Source organism: Saccopteryx bilineata, chromosome 11 (assembly GCF_036850765.1).
Source record: "Saccopteryx bilineata isolate mSacBil1 chromosome 11, mSacBil1_pri_phased_curated, whole genome shotgun sequence".
Classification (NCBI taxonomy): domain Eukaryota; kingdom Metazoa; phylum Chordata; class Mammalia; order Chiroptera; family Emballonuridae; genus Saccopteryx; species Saccopteryx bilineata.
The window spans coordinates 3,475,386-3,498,844 of NC_089500.1; the positions used below are offsets into that span (position 1 = coordinate 3,475,386).

Sequence of the window (23,459 nt, forward strand, 5' to 3'; positions counted from 1 at the left end):
TAATTATGAGAAGGAATAGCATTTGGAAGAAAAAAGAAGAAAATGTTTTCTAGTTTGCTCATAAAGACTGAATGGAAAGTACTCCAATGGCTCTATGCAGAAAGGCATGTGTGGCTGTTGCAGCGGTGTCTGTGCTCAGACTGGGAGGGTGGCAGAGAGGGACTGGGATGTCTGGCGTGGCTCTGTGCCCTCAGCGCTGTGCCCTCAGTGTCATCTGCCACATCTCAAGCTCACCCTTAGCCAGCACTGCAACATTTCTAGAGTAGATTTTGAACTTAATTATTACACTTTGAAGCATCATTTTTTTTTGTATTTTTCTGAAGCTGGAAACGGGGAGAGGCAGTCAGACAGACTTTCGCATGCGCCCGACCGGGATCCACCCAGCACGCCCACCAGGGGCAAAGCTCTGCCCACCAGGGGGCGATGCTCTGCCCCTCTGGGGCATCGCTCTGTTGCGACCAGAGCCACTCCAGCACCTGGGGCAGAGGCCAAGGAGCCATCCCCAGCGCCCCGGCCATCTTTGCTCCAATGGAGCCTCGGCTGCGGAAGGGGAAGTGAGAGACAGAGAGGAAGGAGGGGTGGAGGTGGAGAAGCAAATGGGCGCTTCTCCTATGTGCCCTGGCCGGGAATTGAACCCGGGTCCCCCGCATGCCAGGCCGACGCTCTACCGCTGAGCCAACCGGCCAGGGCTGAAGCATCATTTAAGGTTAGTCATCTTGGGAAAGAGTCTCGAAAGGTCTGTGTTCTAGAGGGTACAGACTCTCATCTTTGTGCTGCTGTGGGCCCTCCTCTTGTCTGTGAAGACCCTACATGGAGCGGGGGTGGGAGGAGCTCACAGTGGGCCCTCTCCACCTCAGCCCAGTTTGGGGTCTTTGCTGTGTGGAACAGTTGCTGTGTGTGGTCCTTATTCAAGGGCTATTATACTGTTCTCAACATCTCCTGTTTCCTTGATTTTAAGGCTTCAAGAATTTAAAAGTAACTCCTTATCAAGAGGTTGGAGACTCCTAACAGAGCAATTCCAACGGAGATAATGTAGTGAAGAACAGGTTAAAAGCTACCGCCTAGGTTACCTGATGGGTGCTCCCTGCTCTCACATCCATGCGTGAGCTCGAGGGGCGGCAGGGAACGGCTTTGGCTTTGCTCCGTCCACCTCGTGCACCTGCAATCAGATTCCAGGGCTGTTTCTCATCTCTGAACTGAACGGACTTGCAGTGCGCTAGTGCACCACCTTCTCAGCGCTTCTGGGTGAACGTGGGAAAGCCTTCTGGGCCTGGATTTAGGGGCTCTAAAGGTCTACCACATGATAAGCACCCCTAGGTTAAAAGTGCCTCCTTACCTGGTTCACAGGACTAGGCTGTCCGTGACAGGCGTCACTGGAATGAGGCGGCTCTGCAGTTTTGGAGGGTCCCTGACACGACTTCCTTTCAGCCCTGTGGGCGGCTCTGCCTCCTGGCAGTCTGTGGACCCCAGCGTCAGCTTCTCTAGTCTGACTTCCTGCTCGTGGCTGCAGCAACCGGGCAGCTTCCATTTCTGTGTCGGATTCAAAAATGTGCAGTCTCTTCCCTTTCAGTGACTCGTGCCCTTCCCCTAGAAGTCCTGCTATGCACCTGCTTGTTACAGCGTCCTCCCGGCTCATGTGGTGGCCGGCAGCACCTGTCCTCATAGCTGGGCTGTGGCCTGGCCGCCGGGGCCCTGGACCCTCAGACCTTCGCTTGTTCCCACCTCTGCTCATGGCCGAGGACCGCACGCTAGAGGGGAGCCACGTGGCACTCTTCCAGGACTCAGTCTTCTCCTCTTGCCGGGGTCTAGGAGCCTTCTGGTTTAAATGTCCAGCATCCACCTGAAGGCTACCATTAGATCTTTTTTTAATAACTGGACTTAAACTCAGTTTGCCAGCCTGGATCCCACTGGCTTTAAGTGAAAATAACTTAGATTCTGTAACACCTTTTCTTCTCAGGTTGACAGGTTCTAAGACACTGTTGTTCATCTGTGATGGTTGAGTTTTGAACACTGGTACGAGTTTAGGGGCCATGTTACTTTGGGAGCTGGGCACTTGAGGGTTTCCTCTGGTGGACGTCGGTCCTTCCCAATGTGCCCGTGCCCTGTCAGTCAGGGGCTTCTGTCTGCCCTGAGCGGTTTCTGGCTGCAGGTGCAGGGCCCCGGGCATGCAGGGCTTCTGTGGGCGGGCCCAGAGCTCTACCCTGTGGTCCACAGCTATGGAGCACGGTGCCTGCTGAACCAGGGAGGGCCCTGCACAAGGACCCTGCATCCAAGAGGACCCGAACGTTTGTTTAGAGGTCAAGTTGGGTGGCTTGATTTTGTTTTCCTGAAAGGGTACAGATTGAGACATCTTTAAAATGTAATACTGTCCCCAATGGAAAAGAAATAAAATATCAAAATAGAGACATAAAGTAACACTGAAATATATAAAATAGGTAAAAAGAAAACAAAGCCTTCTCAAGGATATGTGTGTATTTCTTATGGTTTGTACCCTTCCTTAGACACCAGCTTCTCATAGTATTTTAAGATGAAGACAGGTCCTAAATTCCATATGACTCCACTACAACGACTCTGGTTAGCTGCCCTGTGCAGCGAGGGCTCAGGTCGTGATCTAGGATCAATCAGGCAGATAGACGCACTCACACTTGTGTAGTTTCTGTTGAAGAGTTTAACTGTGAATGCCTTTCGTTTTTTCAGTTGCAGGGTAGGCAGAAGCCCAGTGTCCACCCCCCAGCTTTGTAGGTGACCGGAGATAGAGCAGGAGCACTCACTCTCCTGCTGTGGCCCAGCAGATGCAAACACACTAATTGTCCTCCACCACACGCCCTGCCTTTACCTTCCGAGGGCTGCCCATGCACATAGGTACTGTTGGCGAGAGGAGCCGACCTTAAATCTGAATAACATGCCACCTCAAAGAGATGACTGTCAGGAGCGACTGACTCATCTTGAAGTGTCTAGACTGAACTTTTTCCACTTGACAAAAAAGGAGTTCAAGAACTAAGTTGAACTCAATCATAGAAAATCAAAGACCAGCCAGTTTTTTTTTTACTCCTGGGTTCTATAAACCATAGTAACTTTCAAACAACATGCCTAGTATATGAGATACCAAAACAAAAAAGTAATCACCTCATTCCAGGCAGATTCATATAAGCATAGATTACTTGTGTCTGCACATAAAAAATGTATCTAGACTATGTATCTGAAATACGTTTATATTCACACTGTTTTATCTTCATGTCTCTCAGAAATACACATCTGATAGAAATAATTTCCAAGAGCTTGTTTTGCTTCCTAGCTTAATATATTACTTATTCATTCTTCTAATTAATTTCTAAAATACAGTAAATAGTCCAAAGGAGGGAGCCTCTAGATGTATAGTCAAAATTTATAAAAAGACTACAAAAGGACCCATGTATACAGCAGAAGAGATCATAAATAATTTATAGAACTTAATATACGTACTTAAATGGTCAATAAATCCAAGCTTTGTGAAGTCATAATGCAAGAAAAGAACATATCTGTTGCCACATTACCATTATTCTGCCAGCTGTCACTGGCTTGGTTGACATTAAATTTCTAGAACTTTACATATAATTTATATACCTTTGTACATTAATACGAACTTACAGAGGGAAGACAAAAGCTTTAGCCTCTGTTTAGATGTGAATGGCTCTCTAATGGAGGCCTAGAATTAAGATAATGATTAAATGAAACTTGAAGACTGACCAAAATGACCAATAAAACGTGCTTTATCTGTTAAAATCTGGTTCTACATTGTACAACTTGAGTAATTTTTTTATTAAAGTTGAGCAGAATTCAGTTCAACTTAGCTCTAACCATGGTTTGTAGGAAATAGGGACTTTAGAAGAATACATTAAATGACATGACACAAAGAAGCAATCAATCAAATATTTTTCCAGGGCAAATAACTCCATAAAGGGAGTGGGTTTGGAATGTTACAGAATAAAAGAGCCTCAAAGAGACACACCCAGCAAATGGAACAACCGGCCTGGTTTGGCTTCTGACCCGCAGAGTATGGAGAGTACATTTGAGATGCCAGGAACTGGACTGGACTGCGGTCAGGTGTCATGGCATTACTGTTCAGTGGGTTTTAAAAAGCTCCCGTCAGACAGAAATGGACGTCAGGTTCTCATAGATGAAACAGCAGAGGGCTGCCCAGGCTGTGTGGCCCCAGCTCCGCTGACTCCCTCACCCAGCCTCGCTGCCTTCCTTGCCCCAAAGGGGTAGATTACAAGGACAGTCACCTATTAACGTCACGCGCACTGGGCTCCACTTCAGTCAGCCTCCCAGACAGCCCCACTGTGACCAGTGCTGTTACTACTCCCACTACCAGCCCCATTTTATAGCTGAAGAAAATGAGGCCCAGGGAGACAAATGACTCGCCCAGGACTATACAAGTAGTAAGGAGTTCAAACAGATAGCCTCCCCTAGAGCCTGGGTTCTTAACCACGTATCTCAACTTCTCCCAATTTCAAGATTAAGAATCTAACTTTGGGTTTCAGTCCTAATTCTGCAGAGTATTTAACTGCATGGCTTTCATTATATTACCTGGATGCTCTGAGATTGTTTCACCTTCTGCAAAATTGAGAAAACAATTCTTTATTCAAGAGTGTATCTGGACAACTGAGTGAGACGATAACCCGTAACAGCAGCTGCCACACAGAAGGAGCTCGCAGAACTGAGCAGGAGAAGTCCTTACTGTCAGGAGCAACACAAAGGCCACCACCCCCAGCTTGTTATTTTGTAAGTAAGAAGTACATTTTCACAAGTACATTGTCTGGATTCACTATTTCTAAAACTGATGTGGGCTAGAAATACTTAGTATTCAATACATATGCATAATGTACTGACCAAACCTCTAACTCCTCAAGTTTGGACTAGCTGACAATTAAAGTCTAAGTCATTATAATAAAGATGTGACTCACACGTGTCCACTCAGCCCCTTCTAAGCAAACGGCCGTGCCTGCAGCCCTGACATCCGGGCTGTCCTGTGGTGTGGAAATATGTCCGTCCCTGACCCAAGGAGAGGAAACCCACACGCTGGCTGGTGACAGGAGACAGGAGACGCAGGGGCTGAAGAGACCATGGTCTGCCCCTGGGCTCCGGTGAATTTCAGTTGAGGATTATAAACACAGTGAACACTTAGCACCTCGGCAATTTGAAAATAACCTGTGAGGCACCATGAAGGGGCCGGAGCCAGTCAGTGGAAGACATAATCCCTGGGGCCACGGGGATCTCAGAAGCAGGGTCACCAACAGTCCGAGAGGAGAGTGAACAGACACGGAAATACCCAGGTAGCTCACAGTATGTGTCAAATTGTCCCAATTTTTGTCTTTCCTTTGGTGAAAACACAAGATGACTGTTCATTCCAAAGAAAGATCATGCTCTGGGGACAAGGAGGTGAAGGTGAGCTCTAGCCTCCAGGGCTTCACACCAAATAGAAGAAATAGACCAGCAAACAGCTACTCCTGTACCTGCGGTGAAACGCAGCAATAACCAACGGCGGTGACCAGCGGTTAAGTCCAGTAACAGGAGGCAGTACCAGGCAAACACTGACCCGAGGACACCACAGGACATGGACCTCTTACCTGTAGGGGCAGGCTGGTTAGCTCCTGAGTACAGTAGCACGGTCTCGTCGTCATCTTCATGGGAAACCCACATATATGGGGCAGTTTAGACTTCAAATCTGAAAGAAAACTTTTCAACACACCTTCCAAATCTACTCGCGAAAAGAACTGCACAGGCTGACTTCTGATGCAACTGAGAGGGTATCTGCATAATGTCAGAGAACAACTTTGTGGAACAGCAGCATGAAATAGCGACTGTCAAAAAGGCACACACAACTAACTCCTATTTTATATACTGCTTATTTACTCTAAGCTAAATACTTTTGTTTTAATCCAAAGCCAAAAAGCATGCTTTCTTATAGGGATGTTAATTCTATTCTGGTACTTACAAGACAACTCACTGTATCCTAGGACACGGCTTTCTATACAGACTGGCAACGTAAGATAGTCCAGAAATGACTTACAGAAGAGACACATGACCTTTGTAGGTTATAAAAGTGTTTAGAGTAAACAGTAAGCAAGTTATACCTTCGAAAAGCACTCAAGATTCAGTACAGGGGCACACACAGACAGACTTCGCTCAGGCTCGAAAAGCAGTTCCTTGAGAATAGCAGATGCTTTTCTGATGAAAAATACTCTGAACATTTGGAATCAACTTGGCATTTCATGAAAGGGAGTAACTGCTATCTGTCAACCTCAGTTCCATGCTGAGATTTGGGCTGGGTGACAGAACACAGAAAAGAACGTGGTGGTGGCCATCCTTCCTCCACTGGGAAACTCTGGCTGCTCAGAACACAGCTGGACAGGAGGGCGGGCTGGGGTCAGGACTGAAGAGTACACCCAACCACTGGTGCTGTCATGTGCAGATTTTTAAAAACAAGGTTAAGATATTTTCTTATCAATGGGGTGCATTAAGTGTGAGTCAAATCCTTTTAATTTTGCCTGTAAAATAATGTTCCAAAAATAAAATTCTTTGTTAAACCATGAGCTGTAATTCCACCCTTTTGGTAACATCCAAAATACCACTGGAGGGAGCCCTTGACTAAGAAGAATCCTATGATTCCTTGCTTACTTTTTACAGAAAATCATATGAACATCTTTTCTATCTACTATAAAGTTTGTCTGAATTGTTGCAGCAGTGTTTAAAAGAAGAAACAGTATTAAACTCATCCTCAAATAAAAAGTAGGAAAATTCTTAAAAACAAAAACAAACAAACAAACCTCACGCAGATTAAAAGCAGCAGAGAGAAAGCAGTTTCTTTTAGACAGAGGCTGACATCAGGGCAGGAGAGCCCAGCCACAAGGTGGCAGAGGGCACCTTGCATGGCTGGTGAGTAAAGGATACGTGAAGACCCTTCCTTCTAGCATTCTAAAGTAGATGCTGCAGTATACTTTAGTATTTCCACAATCTTCTGGAAGTTTATAGCCATACTAAAAATTAAGAACAAAGTTGAAATTCTTTTGAGAGGAAGATAAACTTAGGTTAAATCACCAGAAGCAAAAACAAACACCTTCTGACATAATACATGTCTCTGTTCCTTACCAGGTCATCCCAGTGCACCTGGAAATCCGTGTAAGAGTGAAAAGGACAGTCAGGGGGCGTGGTGTGAACAATACTCAGTATCTGTCCCATTTTCATACTACGAAAAATAAAAGTTTGGTAAAATATCATGAGCCAATCCCAATGCTTAGATGTAGTTTAACCATGTGATTTTTAAGGTGTTCAAAAACGATTTAGCAGCTATCTATACATAAGTAATTAACTAATCATTTGCTCCTAGTTCCAAACAGACTGTATTACATCTTAACTTCTAGAATTGTTAGGGAAAACTAACACCAGTTATAAACTTAACATCAAGACTAATGTTGCCACACACAAGTGTGCCTGGTATTGTTAGACGTTAGGGGAAAGTTTAAGAGCTGAATGAAATTGGAGTCAAATTTATGTTTCCCATCCACCTCTTTCTTGAATGAGTAACTTATTATGTGCATGCTTGCTAGTTCAAGTTCTTTTTCTTGTAAAGCAGGTTAAAATTTCATCCTAATAGTCCTATTAATAACAAGCCATTTTTATTTCTGAATATAGTACAAACTTAAAACTTAGCTCTTTTCAAGTGATACTGAATCATTAATTATATGTTAAAGTTGACAAAGGTTTTATTGAGATTATTATAATATTTGAAATCTCAGTAATCTCAGTAATCTGATAAAGGAAATTGTTGGCTTCTGTAAGTATGACAATATTGTTGCAAGATCTTTAAAGTTATAACTCAGGTTTCAAAAATTCACTAAACAGTTTCTACTTTTGCACATATCAAATTTGAAGCAAAATTAGAAGAAGAAAAAAACCCGGTACACCTTGAACCTCCCTTAGACAGTACAAACTGAAATCTCACCTTGGCAAAATGTAGCACCAGTTGCTTAAAATTGAATGTTCCTCAATGACAGCATTCTTGTGAGTATCAAATTCCTTTATAACACTTTGAGAAATATCAAACTCTTTCAGCTTTAACAGAAATAAGATTATAATGCATAAGTCCTCAAAAGAGTTTGGAAAACAAGAAACATTGAAGGACACATACTGTTTCTGTTACACACATGTGCGCCTAGTCACACAGCTGTAATCGTGAAGTCTTCAGTTACACTGCACAACCCCCTCCATAATGCAGTCGTTTCAGCTTGCCCCATTGCTCTTCTCTACAGTACAGCAAGTATTTCATGCTTTTCCTCTTAACTTCAAAATCAAAACTCCTATCCTATACTATTTTATAGAGGTCTATGAACTAACTGTTAGAGCAGTCAGGATGTGAAAAATGGCATGTCAAAAAGCTAAGTAAGGTGAGGTTTAGAGAAGCTGATGACAAATGATAATTTAGAGACTTCAATGAATTGAACAAGTATGGACTGAGTATATAATGCTGAGTAGGAAAGAGAGAAGCAACTTCCTCACTTCTGGGGTTTGCTTCCTTGTTGTTGAAAAAGGCTCTTACTACCCTAATGTCACTGTGCCCTCTATTCATTCCTTTCCATGGCAGATGAAGTGACGTATTTGGTGGGTAAAGCTGGGACAACCCCTTTCTCTTCCTCTCGGGAGCTGGCCTACTGGCAAAGTCATTCTGGGAACAGGGCCTGATCTCCCAGGGAGCCTGGGGTCCCCACTACTGTCACTCGAGGGCGAGTCAATCCACCTGATCCTTGGGTCCAGGCAGGCCACTTTCTTCAATGGCTGTTTATCTCTGACCTTTTTCAGGAATAAATAGTGTGACCATATGTCTGTTAACTAAAATGAAGGCCAAACTCGAAACTTCTTTATGCAGACAAAACCAGTCAAGCCCCATAAATAAAATAAAATCTAGATTATTCTGCAGTGTAAGTGAAGTTTAACTTATTTTTTGTAAATGCCTCCAGAAATTGTACATGAAACTTAAGCTGTGATAAGTAGTCCTCAAAAGGCTTATTACAAAGTAAATTGGGGACATAAAAGTGAGGAGTGTAACTTTAGAAACACAAGTAAGTATGAGAGCATGGTGCAGAGCAGTGCAGGTTTAGAAGAGGGCGGGGGTCCCACTGGGTCCGAGCCTGTGCAAGCTCCTCATTCCAGCAGGACATTCCCACTCCTTACAAGCAGGCCAGCTTCCCTACCATACGTAATTCTGGGGAGCCAGAGAGAATGTGCTATTCATCTCTGGCTTGTCTGCTGCCACGACACACTCACACAATTGTGTCATCAGTTACAGAGAAAGTGAATGGAGCAGCGTCTGAGCTGGCTGGAGCAGGAGGTGCGGCCAGTCGGAGTGCTCCAAGCTCAGAAGGGTCCCCTGCCCTATGCCTGGGCTTCTCAGCCTGGACACTGCTGACCCATCAGGCCAGGCCATGCTCTGTGGGGATGACGGTGGAGACACAGACTGGGCACTGCAGCAGCACCTCTGTCCCTGCCCACTGAGTGTCATCAGCAGTATACTCGTCCCGTCTGTGACAACCGGATTCTCTCCAGACGTTGCCAAGTGTGCTGCGGGAAACAGAAGCACTCATTGCCCTCCACCTGCCTCTGCTGAGAACCACTCACTGAGCTGTCACTCACACCTAAGGTTCTGTGCTGGGGCTATGAGAAGAGCAGAATAAAAGACACATCCTCCTTCTAAGAAGGCAAAACACATTACATGTGAAAAAGTAGGCACAAAAAAATCAGATGCTCCCAGGATGCCAATGGGGCAATACATTCAGCATGGGGTGCAACAGTGAGCTTTGTGTCTGGAGGTGTGCGAAGAGGGCTGTGGGAGTCCCCTGAGCAAGGGGACAGCATGATGGGATCTGTGTTGGACTATTTTCTTTGGGTGAGCAGACTAGAACAATATCAATATTTCAAGAATTTAATATGAATTTTGAAAATAAAAAACTCATCACTCTTCTTGTTAAAAATTAAAATCTACCGGCATGTTATTAATAATAACAAATGCACTAAGTTTGTAGTAAAGTTAATCATAGAAACCAAAACACGCGGTACCTGGGCTGGTGGCAGTCTGATTGTACAAGCTTCTACACCCAGACAAACTTGAGTTTCTGTTACATTGACGGTTAACACTGAAAAGAAAACAAATGTAAACTTTCTGGAATCATCACTCCATCCCATCAAATTACATATTGTAGTAACAAAAGAAATTACTTTAACTTAATTTATTCAGGTTAGAAACTCAGTTGAGAATGATGCTTTTCTCAGACATGGAAAAGGCAATCATTGTATTACACGTGGCTGTTGCAGGTGAGACATCTAAACGAAGACAGAGGCTGGGACAGTGTGGACACATGGGAGTGTGTGTGCTGGGGGTATCTCAGGGCAGGGCCACAGTAAGAAAAGGAGACAGCCTAGAGTTAGGAGGAAAAGGCAACTAGTATCCTTTAGAAGTCTGATGTCTATGGTATGTGGAAATGGAGACTGTCTTTTTTGTCCTCTTAAATCAGGGGGACCACACCATGACTCTTACTCAGTGGTTTATCCCTAACAAATGCCCTCAAATATTCTGGCAGATACACTCTGGATCTTCTAGCCCCAAGGCCTGTGTCTTGCTTCCTCACAATGAAAAGTGCTTGCACACGTCAGCTACTGGTTGTCACTGGAAGGGGTCACACATAGAAGGAGGCAGGGGGCGTGTGGGGTTATGCTGATGCTCTGTCTCTAGACCTGGGAACTGGGGGTGAGTGTAGTCTGTGAAAACCCAGTGAGCTATATGCTTTCAGTTTGTCAGTTCTGCTGTAGAATACAGCATTCAGTAAATGAAAAGAAAAAATTCGAACACAGAGGTGAAAAAGTCTGCTGTCCTACACTGCTATCTTTCACCTCCAACCACTGCAGTGTTTGAGTAATGAACTGAGTGATGAGCCCATTCGTCCACAGGTAGACTGCTACTGTCCAGTTTAAATATAAAACTAGTGTGTGTGTGTGGGGGAGCCACTGAGATCAAAGACTGTGGACTATAGATGCTGCCTAGGATTTAAGGTGTGCCCAAATGGTGGTGACGGCTACCATGGCTGACGAGCAATGTCTGCCTGGGCTTAGGTATCCCCTATCTGTATCTCTGAACTACTGTTTAGGAACCTGTCCACCTGCAAAACAGTCACGCATGGCATTGAAAAGAACTACACTGCACCACATGATAACCTGTTATTTTAGATTGTCTGTCTTTGTAGACTTTTAAAGAAGAAATCATGTTCTCCTAAGAAATAACGATTTTACTTAGAATACTGAAGAATTTTTGGTGATATGATTCTGTAAACTACACATTATAAATGCCTGTAAAACTTAAACTCCTTCAATAGTCATAATTTTCCTTAAGAAGAAAAATAAAAATTAAGCTTTTACTCCTATTGAGAGAAGTGAATTTTTCTCAGTAAGGCAGGCTATATATTTTGAATCAGAGTGATTTCTCCTGGTGAAACTGTTATAATAAATCTGATTAAATTGATATAACCTAATCACCAACATTATAACAAGTCAACAATCTATAACACTGTTTAACAACTGTGGGTTACATTAATGTTTTATCTATTGATAAACAAATGTATACATTTTTACTTACCTACAGCATTTTGCTTTCCCATCTGAGAAAGAAACTCCCTTCCTTAAAAAATTGATAGAACAGGCCATATTATTATAACCCATAAAGCATGCTTAGGAAATACAACCTTATGTGAGCTTATCAAAGAAAAATGCTTTAAAATGCAGTTTTATACAAAGAAATAGCTGGTGTCAGCTCAGAGGGAAAAAATACAATCACTGAAAACTATCTCTTCATTTAAAGAACAGAAATACCTAATTATACCCTGAAATATTTATTTTCTAGTATAAAATGCTTAGAAAATGGTCAGACCACAACACAAAACTCAGAATAGTCTTTTGGTTCCAGCAATATTGGTAATTTCTGTTCATTTTATAACAATGCTCCTCACATATCATTATTTCTTTCTAAATATCAAATATTATTTAATAATCATTTTCTTTAAAGAAACAGCAAGCCTCTGAATGTAATCCCAAAGTAAGGAGATGACATTTATGTTGTTGTGGGCTTGCTTGAGAATACCTGGATGGGGTTATGCTATCAAAACTATTCCCTAAAAATATCTCAAAATTAAAAACAGATGCAGCATATAATAGAAAGAAGAAAAGAAGTCACCTTGCACAAGGAGATGGCCAGCTTTATTCCAGGCTGGGGCGAGCCTAGCTGTGAGTGAATATGAAAGGCAGTTTTGAAGAATTAAAGGAATTACTCTTTCTGGTGCCTCCACCTAAAGAGATTAAAAGGTCAAAATATGAGCAAATCACACCCATCAGTATGTCCCTATAAACTCACAGAAAGTGTGTGTGTGTGTGTGTGTGTGTGTGTGTGCAGATCACCATCTAACCCGCAAGGTTACTCTGATGTTAGTCACATCACCACAATCCCATAATCCTACCTGGTTCTAAAGGAAAAGCAGTGTTAGAACTGTTTTCACAATGAAACCCCGACTCCTGCCATGCTGTCACAGCCCAATCCCACTTGCTTATCTGCCCCAAGAAACCTAAGCTTTTAGAGCTCCTGGGTTAGAGCCTTAAATCTTATTTAGCCTTCTGCTCTACACAAAAGAACCCAAACCAGAACTCTATCGTAGCATTTTTTCATTACTTTCAAAACCAGAAAACAATGAAAAATGTACTGGGTTCTAGCAAATCATCTCTACTTATAGAGGGTTTTTAAAAAACTAGAACTTCTGATCAATGAGAGTAGTGCAGATCCATCCTCCCTCCTGAGACAATGCTAAAAAACTGCGTATTATATGAAACAATGATCACAGGACAGTAGACGGACGACAAGCAACAAAGAAAAGCAGTCCCTACAGGACAGATGCCCATGATCACTCCTCCATACAGACTGAGGAGGGTTTCCAGGCTACGGTGCAGGAACAGGAGTCCTGGAAGGGCCAGGGGACCCCACAGTTTGACAGAGCTGCACAGAGGGCAGACGGAGACCAGCAAAGCCCCAGCGAGGATTCAGCGGAGTATGGACTAGCGCAAGCTTGCGGGGAAACTACTCAGGCTGGGAAAGAAGCACGCATCTTTCTCTACAAACACCTGTGCACGGGCGGTCCAGAGGTAAATGCTGCCACCGCCTCTACTGGCAAGACATGCAAAACAGGGACAGCGCCCCAGACCATCTTGGCTTCTGGTGACTTTTCCCAGGATGCAAGTAAATAATCTGCTGGTGGCGGACGGGACCAAATCTTTTCTTTGTCTCACAGAGGATATAATGAAGGGCACTATCAGCAGGACTGCAAGCAGTGGGTGAGCAGCCGGCATGCTGACTTCACACATGCCCCAGGCCATGCAGCTGAACAAATCTCATGAACTATCAGGACCCACCTTCAAAGGCCAACTGGCTTTCTCCTCGATCCTGTGTTGACTTCCCCTTGACCTGGGGGTTAATCCCCAAACAGCAGGACACATCAGCTCCCAATCAGACTTGGAATGCAAGGCAGAAGTCCAGGGCAATGCTACAATTCATAAATACCTTGTCTGGTGACCTGGATGCCTTCCAGGGCAAAGATGGTACCATCGGTCATGCCAGCTACAGTTGGGGGCAAATTCTGTACCATGTTTTCTCAATAATTAATATAGCAGGTAGATAGAAAATAAGTGAGAATATAGTACCTTAACTCTATCAACTAATGTAACCTAATCAACATTTACAGACTATAACACAATAGCAGAATACACATTCATCTCAAGGGGACAAGAATCATTTACTATGATAGACCATATTCTGGGCCATAAAATAAGTCTCAATAAACCCGAAAAAATTCAAATATACAAAATATGTTCTCTAGCTACGATTAAATTAGAAAGCATCAATAGCAGCTCTCTAGAAAATCCCCAAATATGTGAAAACTACTTAACATACTTTTAACTAACCCAAGTTCAAAGATGAAATAAAAGGAAAATTAGAAAGTATTTTGAACAAAGGAAAATAAAAAAAACATGCTTACGAGCAACTTTCTAGCACTGAATTAAAAGTGCCTGTAATGGAAAGAACAAGTTCTCAGTGCAGTGACTTCAGCATTCACCTTAAGAAACTAAGCAAAAAAAATTAGCATCATATTTATTTCTGATGATGAGGATTCACAGGAAATGAACTTCCTCATTTCTCCTGTCAGCACCTGGGTATGGCTGCCCGCCCTGTGCTCACCTCTGTGCTAAGTAAACAGAAAGAGAGCCACCCTGTGCCTCCCCAGAGCTTGTCACGAGGAGGACATTCACAGTCTAATGTGTGGGAAAGGGCTTGGATAAGATGGCAGGCCCTGGCCGGTTGGCTCAGCAGTAGAGCGTCGGCCTAGCGTGCGGAGGACCCAGGTTCGATTCCCGGCCAGGGCACACAGGAGAAGCACCCATTTGCTTCTCCACCCCTCCGCCGCGCTTTCCTCTCTGTCTCTCTCTTCCCCTCCTGCAGCCAAGGCTCCATTGGAGCAAAGATGGCCCGGGCACTGGGGATGGCTCTGTGGCCTCTGCCTCAGGCGCTAGAGTGGCTCTGGTCGCAACATGGTGACGCTCAGGATGGGCAGAGCATTGCCCCCTGGTGGGCAGAGCGTGGCCTCATGGTGGGTGTGCCGGGTGGATCCCGGTCGGGCGCATGCGGGAGTCTGTCTGACTGTCTCTCCCTGTTTCCAGCTTCAGAAAAATGAAAAAAAAAAAAAAAAAAAAAAAAAGATGGCAGGACAGTTAAAACCTTAAATTAAATACAATAAGCATAAATCAACTGGTATCATGCCCTTGGCTGAGGGCTTCCATGATTTGTGCCGAGTGCTGGGGGCAACTTCCTCGTGCCACCAGGCTGGGTAGTGCCAGGCACCCACTTCCTTAAACCCAGCTTACCCTGTTAGATTGGATGCCTTATTGCTGGGTATCCCCAAAGGCACTCTCACCACCACTGCATGGGATTGGGTTTTGTGTTTGCATCTCCCCAGAAAAAAAAAGAAGAGCAAACTACACTGAAAAGAAGCATATGAAAGGAAATAACAGGACAAAAATGAAGATCAATGAAATACAAAACAGGAAACAGCAGAGAAAAGTCAATGAAACCAAAGGCTGCCCTCTGAGACTGGTGAAATGGTTATGCCCCTGGCAGGGCTGGTCAGGGGAAACAAGCAAACAAAGACGCACGTCACCACCATCTGCAATGAGAGGGGACACCACCACCAAGCCTATAGCAAAGGAGACTAAGGAACTATTATAAGTAAGTGAATGCCAAGACATGTGACCACTTCGATGTAATGGACATGTTCCTTGAAACAGATGAACTTGTACAGCTCTATTATCTATTGAAGAAACTGTAATTACAGTTAAGAACCTCCCCTTAGGAAAACTCTAGGCCCAGATAACTTTGTCGGTGAATTTTACTAAATGCTTATAGAAGAAATAATAAGAATTCTACGCAAACTCCAAAAACGTAAAAAGGAGGACATTTTTCCCTACTATAAGATTCCTGAGGTCAGGGAGTTTATCTGGTTCACAGCTTTAACTCCAAACAAACCAGAGTGCTCGACATATAGTATGTTCAGTAAACATCTCCTGACCACAGTCACTATCATGCAGTGACTATCCAGAAAGAGAAATACTGAGCATAATGGTGAAGACCCAAAAAGGCAGGAATGTCAAGCTGGAAGAAAGCTCATGAATACCAAGGTGCTCAGGACCTGGAAGTCTGGGGAAGGGAACAAAGCAAGTTTACTTAGTAACAAGGAGAACTGGGCTCAGTGCGACAGGAATAGGATGTATAAACAAAATGATTCCAAGTGTTCTGGACACTGGAAAACTTGCAGTGATAAAGTCAAAGGTGTGACTAAAGGCCGGAAGAAAATACAAAGTGTGTTTTTATTGGTGCATAAGGACTGTGGAAGATGTGCTTCTTAATTTTTTATTTTGTTCTTATAATCTGAAGATACATATAAATACTTAGAAGTATTCTTATGCTAACTCAATACTGAAATATGATTTATGTTCAGAAAATAACTGTTTTGATTAGAATTTCTAAAATTATATTGTATCTATTCTCTTAGAAATTTGTCAAGAAACACCACAATTTTGACCTTTAAGTGAACATATTAATAAGATTAAATTCTCTGAGAGCAGCATAGGGGTCTCCAATAAACCCTGAGGACACTCCACAGTCAAGGACAGAGTTTTGTAGGAAGACTTGGTTTCTGGTTCTAGGTGACCAGAAACCTCCTTATCCCGACCCCTTGGAATCACCCTGCTGGAATAGCTGAGGATACACTGCCTCAGAGAAACACGCTGAGACAGGAAGTGAGCTCCAGCCAAGTCTCCATGGCCAGAGCAACTGCGACACAGAAGAGCTCAACCATGTATCCATATTTTCCTTGCTAAGATCTAGAAATTCATGACTATGTAGAAAACAATTTATACTGTTTGGTGCCTCCTCTCATTAGCTATATTGTTATGAACAATACTTTTATCTCCCTGGGTTTCATTTTCATCTGTAAAAGGGAATCTTCACTTCTTGGAAGCTATATGTAGTAAACAAGATTATGCTACATAAAACGCCTGCAAGAAAGTATCCAACAAAAATTACTAAGCATCTTTCCTTTGGTCAGGTACTAAATGTGCACAAAATAATTGTGTGAGAAAAATGCACGGCGTTAACTTAGGAGAAAGAGACTCCAATTTTGGTTGGCTGACAAAAAGAAGTTGAATACATAATCAATATAAAGAACATCTGGAATTATTTTTAAAATCTTACCTTGGCTCCATATTTTTCAATGCAGGCATTAAGTTTTCCAGCTTTATAAAACAGTATCTACAACAAAAACCTACATTTAAAAAATGACAATACAAATACATCATTCAATAGAGCAACACCTGACAACTTGAAACATGACGCAGCAGAGAGCACAAAACCAGCCATCATCCTGACCGCTTCATGCCCTGGAGAGACAAGGGATGGGCAACCTCTCCCTGAAACAGAATCTGTAGGTACAGCCTTGGAACAAGGAGCGCCTTCCTGGGGTGACATGAACCCAGAAACCATGTGAAGAAAGAGGCCAATAAACTTCATGTAATAAATAATTAACACTTCTAAAATATTGGCAGCTGTGTAAAGGCTGCGAATATCCAGTGTTTGTGAGGATGTGGAAAGATAGGTTTTTCACCCACGATTTGTTAAAATATGGATTCCAGGACAGCTTTTCAGAGAGCAAATTCACAATGCCTGGATCAGTGCTTCTCAATCGCCAGTCTGTAAACTGGCACATTTCTGGCGGACAGGCACCCGTCTTCAGACCTGCTGTTGAAAAACACTGATCTAGATAGACTATAGTGAAAATGTGCTGCAATCCCACTTCGAAGAACTGAACCCACAGAAACTACCAGACATGAAAACGATGCTTCCTGAAGCACTGTTAACAAGAGCACAAAACTAGACACTCAGATGTGCATTAGAAGTGATAAATTATTTTATAACCAAAAAAAAAAAAAATTTTATAACCATACAATGAAACATTTCACAGCCTTAAAAATGATGGAGATACATGTATTGACACAAAACAATATCCAGAAGCTGTTCAAGGGAAAGACGAAAGGCAAGTTTTAAAATAGTATGCATAATCATCCCATTTTAAATATTTTTATAAAATTTTTACAGCATATAATACATATACTTTGTAAAAGAGCAAAATGAAATTTTAGATGGCTATTTTAAGATTAGGATACTTAAATTTACTAGAGGTATAAAACAATCTCCTCCTGTTCCATAACTCTTTTAGGTAGGAAATAACACAATTAAGAAGTATAAGTGTCTACTTGTTCACCAACAGCTTGCCTTTCTTAAAAATTGTATTAAGCATGGGAAGAAAAATTTGGATGTGCAGCCACAAACCCAGAAGAAAACAAAAAATCTGAAGATTTCATAATAGCTTATCAGCACTGTTAATAAGTGTTGACTTCCCTGAATTCTGGAGAATGAAAATCTCAGAGGAAAAGGATTTTCAGAAAGATGTATGACAAAAACTCAGAATATTATGACTTAAAAAATTTTTTTTCTTAAGTGAGAAGAATATTCTGAGACAGACTCCCTCATGCACCCCAACCAGGATCCACCCGGCAAGCTCCCTATGGGGTAATAATGCTCTGCCCATCTGGGGCCCTTGCTCTGTTGCTCTGCAACTGAGCTATTTTAGTGCCTGAGGTGAAGCCATGGAGCCATCCTCAGCACCTGGGGCCAACTTGCTCCAACTAAGCCATGGCTGCGGGAGAATAAAAGAGAGAGAGGAAGAAGGAAGAGGGGGAGGGTGGAAAAGCAGATGGTCACCTCTCCTGTGTGTCCTGACCAGGACTTGAATCTGGGACATCCAAGAATGTTATGATTTTTATGAAGATTTTGGCACTTCATTATCAACTTCAGTTATATACAACCATGGGAAAGACGTTTCTTGTTCTAATTTTATGAAGTGTAAAATTTTTAAAAAATTATAATAAACTGTTGTAAATCTAAATTCTTTAAAAATAATTGAAGATTGTTGGAATGAGAAATGTCTTCTTTATACTAAGTGTAATTCTAAAGAATAAAACATAAAAAGATTGTATCTTAAAAATTCTATATTTACTCATTCATAGTCTTTATCTTAACATTTATGACACAGAAAACTAAACATAAAACAAAACCATAAAAATAGATTTTAAACATCAGGCATATCAAAGTTAAAGTCTGTTAATGGTTCAATCAAACTACAAAACAGTGTAATTTGCCTTATACACCATCTTCAATTTAAGCTAAAATTAGTATCTGATTTACTGTTTATCAGAATTGCCCCAAATTATCAGTAATAATACTTTATAAAATGTTAAAATACTAACCGCCATCACAACCCAAATTTGGCTAAATATCCCAGGCACAGGTGAGGCAAGAATATCCTGGTGCAGAAACAGTAACTGCCTGTGGAGATAAAATGCATCGATTTTAAAATGGACTGGCCCACTGTCTTTGTACTTTATCAGGAAATTTATAAACCACTTAGTTCCAATCAAAGTTTACTGCTCTTCTAGGCAAAGACTGTTACAGATCTCTCTCTCCGCACACCAGGCACGGTACCTTGAATACTGCAGGCACTCAGCCACGATGTGAATAAAGTTATAAAATGTTAGATATTGATATTAATATGTAAACTTATCCATGAATGTGAGTTTCCTAACCTCTCATGTGTGGACATGAGTTCCTTTTTTAAAACCCTGTTTCTGCCCTAACTGTACACTTGAAGAAGTCTTAACACTGACGAATCCAGCTGTTAGCTCCCGTTTTTCCCTTTTCCTTTGTTTTTTAAGTGGTGATGGGGGGAACAGGGGCAACAGTGTAATGATTCAACTTTCAGTGAAGTTACCAAGCACTTCAATGTTAGCACTACTGACTAGATTCTCTTCCTGTAAAACTGAATTTCTTTTCCCCAAGCCAGGATGACATTAGTAGTTTTTTAGTATTCATATGAACTTACAATAACAATCATCATACTGAAAATGATCAATAATTCTGTGTCAAAGTTCAAAGAGAAGGTGAAGAAAACACAAAATGAAAGAGTTGGAAATACAAAAATTTTCCAAATCACTAATTATCAAGAAAACAAATTTAAAAAACCATGAGTGTGTGTCTGTGTGTGTGTGGGTGGGTGGATGGGGTGGGACAGCAGTTACCTCAAAAAACAAGATGAGGCCCCTGTTCCCTGTTCCTGGTGTCCTCTCTGTCAGAACCCTGGGGCAGCAGGTGCTTGCCTCTGCAAGGCCTGCCTCTGCCTAAGCCTGTCTGTCACTTACTAGGACCAAAAGTCAGTACACCACAGTCCGTGGGCAGGGGCTCATTCCTTTCGGGAGTCAATAGCAGAAAATCTCGCATACAGTTTTCTAAGTACTTGGTTCCCAAAGGAGCCACAGGTAACTGGCTCAGAAGGTATCAGAAGGAGCAGGCCCCTGGATGTTCCTGGGCAGGAATACATACAAAGGGAGAGAAAAAGTTTTGTAAAGAAGAGCAAAACGGAGGACCCCCTGAGTACCTTTCTGATTTCTGGCCCCTAGCAATCTTGTGTTTGTTCCTTTCCCAGGAATTCAGTTACAGAGAGAATCTTGCCATGCAGTCTGAGTCTTTCCCTGAGTGCCTCAAACAATTTAGAGTAACATATGATGGATACTCAGTAACCATGGAGCTATACTTGAGGCTTCAACTAAGCTGCTTTTCAAAGACTATCTTGGGTCAGACATTTCAAGATCGTTCCTGGAGATATACTCTTCATAAATAATCTTATAATGACTTGAATATTAAAAAATAACATTAACCTAAAATATTTACATTATCTTTTAAAGTGCCCCATAAACAGAAGGTACTCAGTAAATATTTACTAATTACTATCTCTACATTTTAGGGGTGCCTGATTTAATTGAGCAATGTCTATAAAAATTTTACATTACAAAGATCACACAAGAAGTCATAAATATAAAAACCCAACAGTGAGATATTCTATTTCAAGTATTTTAAGTACTTTCTTAAATGTAATCCTGCAAACCTGGTCAGAACAAAATTAAACTTACTTTTAAAATTACATTCACAGATTGAGTATTTGAGTGATTGAGCTTTAAAGGAGATATTTCTAAAACAGCTCTTATAGTTCTCAAAAATTTCAGAAAGCATTAGTTACAAGTATATTTTCACCTGCACATCTTCAGTTGGGTACTTCTCATCTCAGTACCTGCCACCCCATCGTGCAATATTATCCTGACAGCGCAGAGTTTCTGTAAGTCTGGAAGTGCGATGAAGAACAGTGACTGTTGCCTCGAGTCATTCATATTTTCCTGCTGGCTTAATGTCTCAGCAATGGGCCTTTAAAAACAAACAGCAATAAAAAGGTTTAAAACTATTTTACCAACAAGGTTTCAATAACGACTCATCAGAATACCTGATTATTACGTTGAAACAAAATAACAAAAACAGTCATCTCCAAAAAATTAACTTACAATTCTAAACCTACAGTTTTATAGCGCAAATATAATAGTTTGGGTATAAATAATACAAAAACAAAACAACAAAAAACCCAACCCTGTTTATTAAATGCCTCCTTTGTCCCTAGGTACTAGATACATTTCTACCATATTTTCTTTATTTAATACATTCCTTCTAAACTTCCTGGTTGTTCTTGTTTCATTTTGACCTCTCCTAGGACAATAGTAATTTTTTTTTTAAATAAAAATTTATACCCATGTCTTCTGCTTTCAGATTATCTCTGCCAAATACTCCAAGGTTTAAGGACTCTATTTTTCAAACCTTTTACATAAAAGGAAATGTTCAAAGACTAAGTTATCTAGTTTCCTTTTCCACTAACCATGTGGCGGTAAAACTTCTATTTGGGACACGTGTCCGAGTTGAGAATTCACAAGGCATATCTCTGGAGTCTTCCTTCTGTCAAAAACTAAAATTTAAGCTCTATGTCTCTTAACATGCACACACGTGCATCAGGGGAATAAAAGTGAAATTCCAGCCCTTCAACCTTTTTGGTATCAATGTATTTTTCTCTGTCTGAACAGCAATGGCACGCTGGCCCCGGAATCTGGGGCGTGACCCGCCGTCAGCCCCTTCTCGGTAGTTCGGCGGTGCCCCTCCCGACCCAGGAACCTCGGTGTTGAAAGGTTTCGCCATTAGGGCTCGCTGGTTTTTTTTTTTTAAATGAAAACACTCTCAGAACGGCGGACCACCAGGTCCATAAGGGGCGTGCCTGGCCCCACTATCCGACATCAGACACAGAGGCCACCCTTTCCTCACTCCTACGTCAGTGCAGCCTCGGGCAACAAGGCTAAACCGGGACGCTTTGGAGGACGACCCCCTAGGTATTGAGAAATAAGACGCCGCAAAGGTCGGGACCCGAGGGCCTCACCGAGTGACCATTCGCCATTCGCTCCTCCGTCCCCCCCCCCCCCCCCCCCCGCGCACCCACGTTCCCCTCGGGCCGCCCAGCCTGCGCACGTCGCAGTGCGGCCTTCGGAGCTGGCGCCTCCAGGGGCGGGTGCACGTGCCTCCAGCTCCACCGTCCCTCCACCTGCGGCAGCCTCCTCCGTCCCTTCCCCGCTGCCCTCAAACGTCTCCGCTAGCCCTCACCTCTGCGGGACCTCCTCCCCGCCGCTCCCGCTCCACGCGTGCTGCCCCTCACCGACCTCCGACGCTACTCCCAACAAGCCCCGCGCGCCACCAGCTCCCGGCATGCCCTGCAACGCAGCAGGCCCGGAAAGCTCCCAGCAAACCCTGTGCACCACGTGCTTCCAGCATGCCCTGCAAGCCCAGCAGGCCCAGAAAGCTCCCAGCATGCCCCGCATACCACGTGCTCCTGGAAGGCCCAGTGGTCCTTCCTCACCTTGAATGCCGCGAGCATCCTGCCACCCTGCACCTCTGCTTACCTCGCCGACACCTGCCAGGTGGTCCCCTCGGTTCCCAAGGAGAAGAGCTGGGGTTGGCACCGGTGCGGCCCAGCCAGGAGGCTCCTGCCGACCTCAAGGAGAGGAAAGCTGCCTCCGTGCATGGACGCTGGGGAGCTGCGGCCACGGAAGACCTGCTCTGATCGCGCTGGAGGGCAGTCCGGCTGCAGACACGCAGGACCACTCTGAGCGTCCGTTCCCCCCCCCCCCCCTCAAAGGACTAGCTGTGGCCAGATTGCCCAGGACCGGAAGGCCCTGCAACGCTGTGTGCCGGTGAAGCCTGGGGCAAATGCCGTGCAGGTGCCTATCGCTTGGGTGACAAGTATTTCCTAAGTGCTGGCCATTTTCTGGGAGCTTTTCTAGGGTGGAGCTTTTTCAGTGATGAAGCGTTAAGCCAGGGGTCCCCGAACTTTCTACACAGGGGGCCAGTTCACTGTCCCTCAGACCGTCGGAGGGCCGGACTATAAAAGAAACTGAACGAATCCCTATGCACACTGCACATATTTTAAAGTAAAAAAAAAACAAAACGGGAACAAATACAATATTTAAAATAAAGAACAAGTAAATTTAAATCAACAAACTGACCAGTATTTCAATGGGAACTATGGGCCTGCTTCTGGCTAATGAGATGGTCAATGTCCAGTTCCATATTTGTCACTGCTGGCTGTAACAAGTGATATGACACGCTTCTGGAGCTGTGACGTGTGTGTCACCGGAAGTAGTACTGTACATGAGCGACACCACGCTTTGCGGTAGTCTCACCTGCGTTAAGCAAACAACATTTCTTGCCCTCACGGGGCTTACACTTTACTTGGGGTCGGGGGACAAGTAATAAGATAAAGACGCGAACTAGTATGGTAAGTGGTGATGGGTGCTTCGGAGAAAATAAA

At 43.2% G+C, this 23,459-nt stretch overlaps 1 protein-coding gene across 1 annotated transcript; it reads right to left on the reverse strand.

Annotated features, from left to right (window-relative positions):
• Nucleotides 1-1,232: 1,232 nt before the first annotated feature.
• C11H18orf63 (chromosome 11 C18orf63 homolog) lies at nucleotides 1,233-20,952 on the reverse strand. The gene is made up of 12 exons (XM_066247340.1): nucleotides 20,819-20,952; nucleotides 18,982-19,060; nucleotides 16,871-16,927; nucleotides 12,257-12,368; nucleotides 11,663-11,704; nucleotides 10,093-10,169; nucleotides 7,985-8,094; nucleotides 7,132-7,228; nucleotides 6,934-7,019; nucleotides 5,610-5,793; nucleotides 1,337-2,326; nucleotides 1,233-1,241 (listed from the first exon to the last, which is right to left on the reverse strand). Exons 1-12 carry the CDS (start codon nucleotides 20,950-20,952, stop codon nucleotides 1,233-1,235), a joined length of 1,977 nt encoding a protein of 658 aa, XP_066103437.1.
• Between the last annotated feature and the right edge of the window lie 2,507 nt (nucleotides 20,953-23,459).

Excerpts from the sequence above, each read along its gene's own strand:
- C11H18orf63 (XM_066247340.1), bottom strand. The coding sequence starts at position 20,952 with ATGAATGACTCGAGGCAACAGTCACTGTTCTTCATCGCACTTCCAGAC. Across the intron at positions 16,928-18,981 it reads AAATTTGGGTTGTGATGGCG|ATACTGTTTTATAAAGCTGG; the intron begins GTTAGTATTTTA and ends TTTTTGTTGTAG. Across the intron at positions 8,095-10,092 it reads TCAGACTGCCACCAGCCCAG|CTGAAAGAGTTTGATATTTC; the intron begins GTACCGCGTGTT and ends TTTCTGTTAAAG.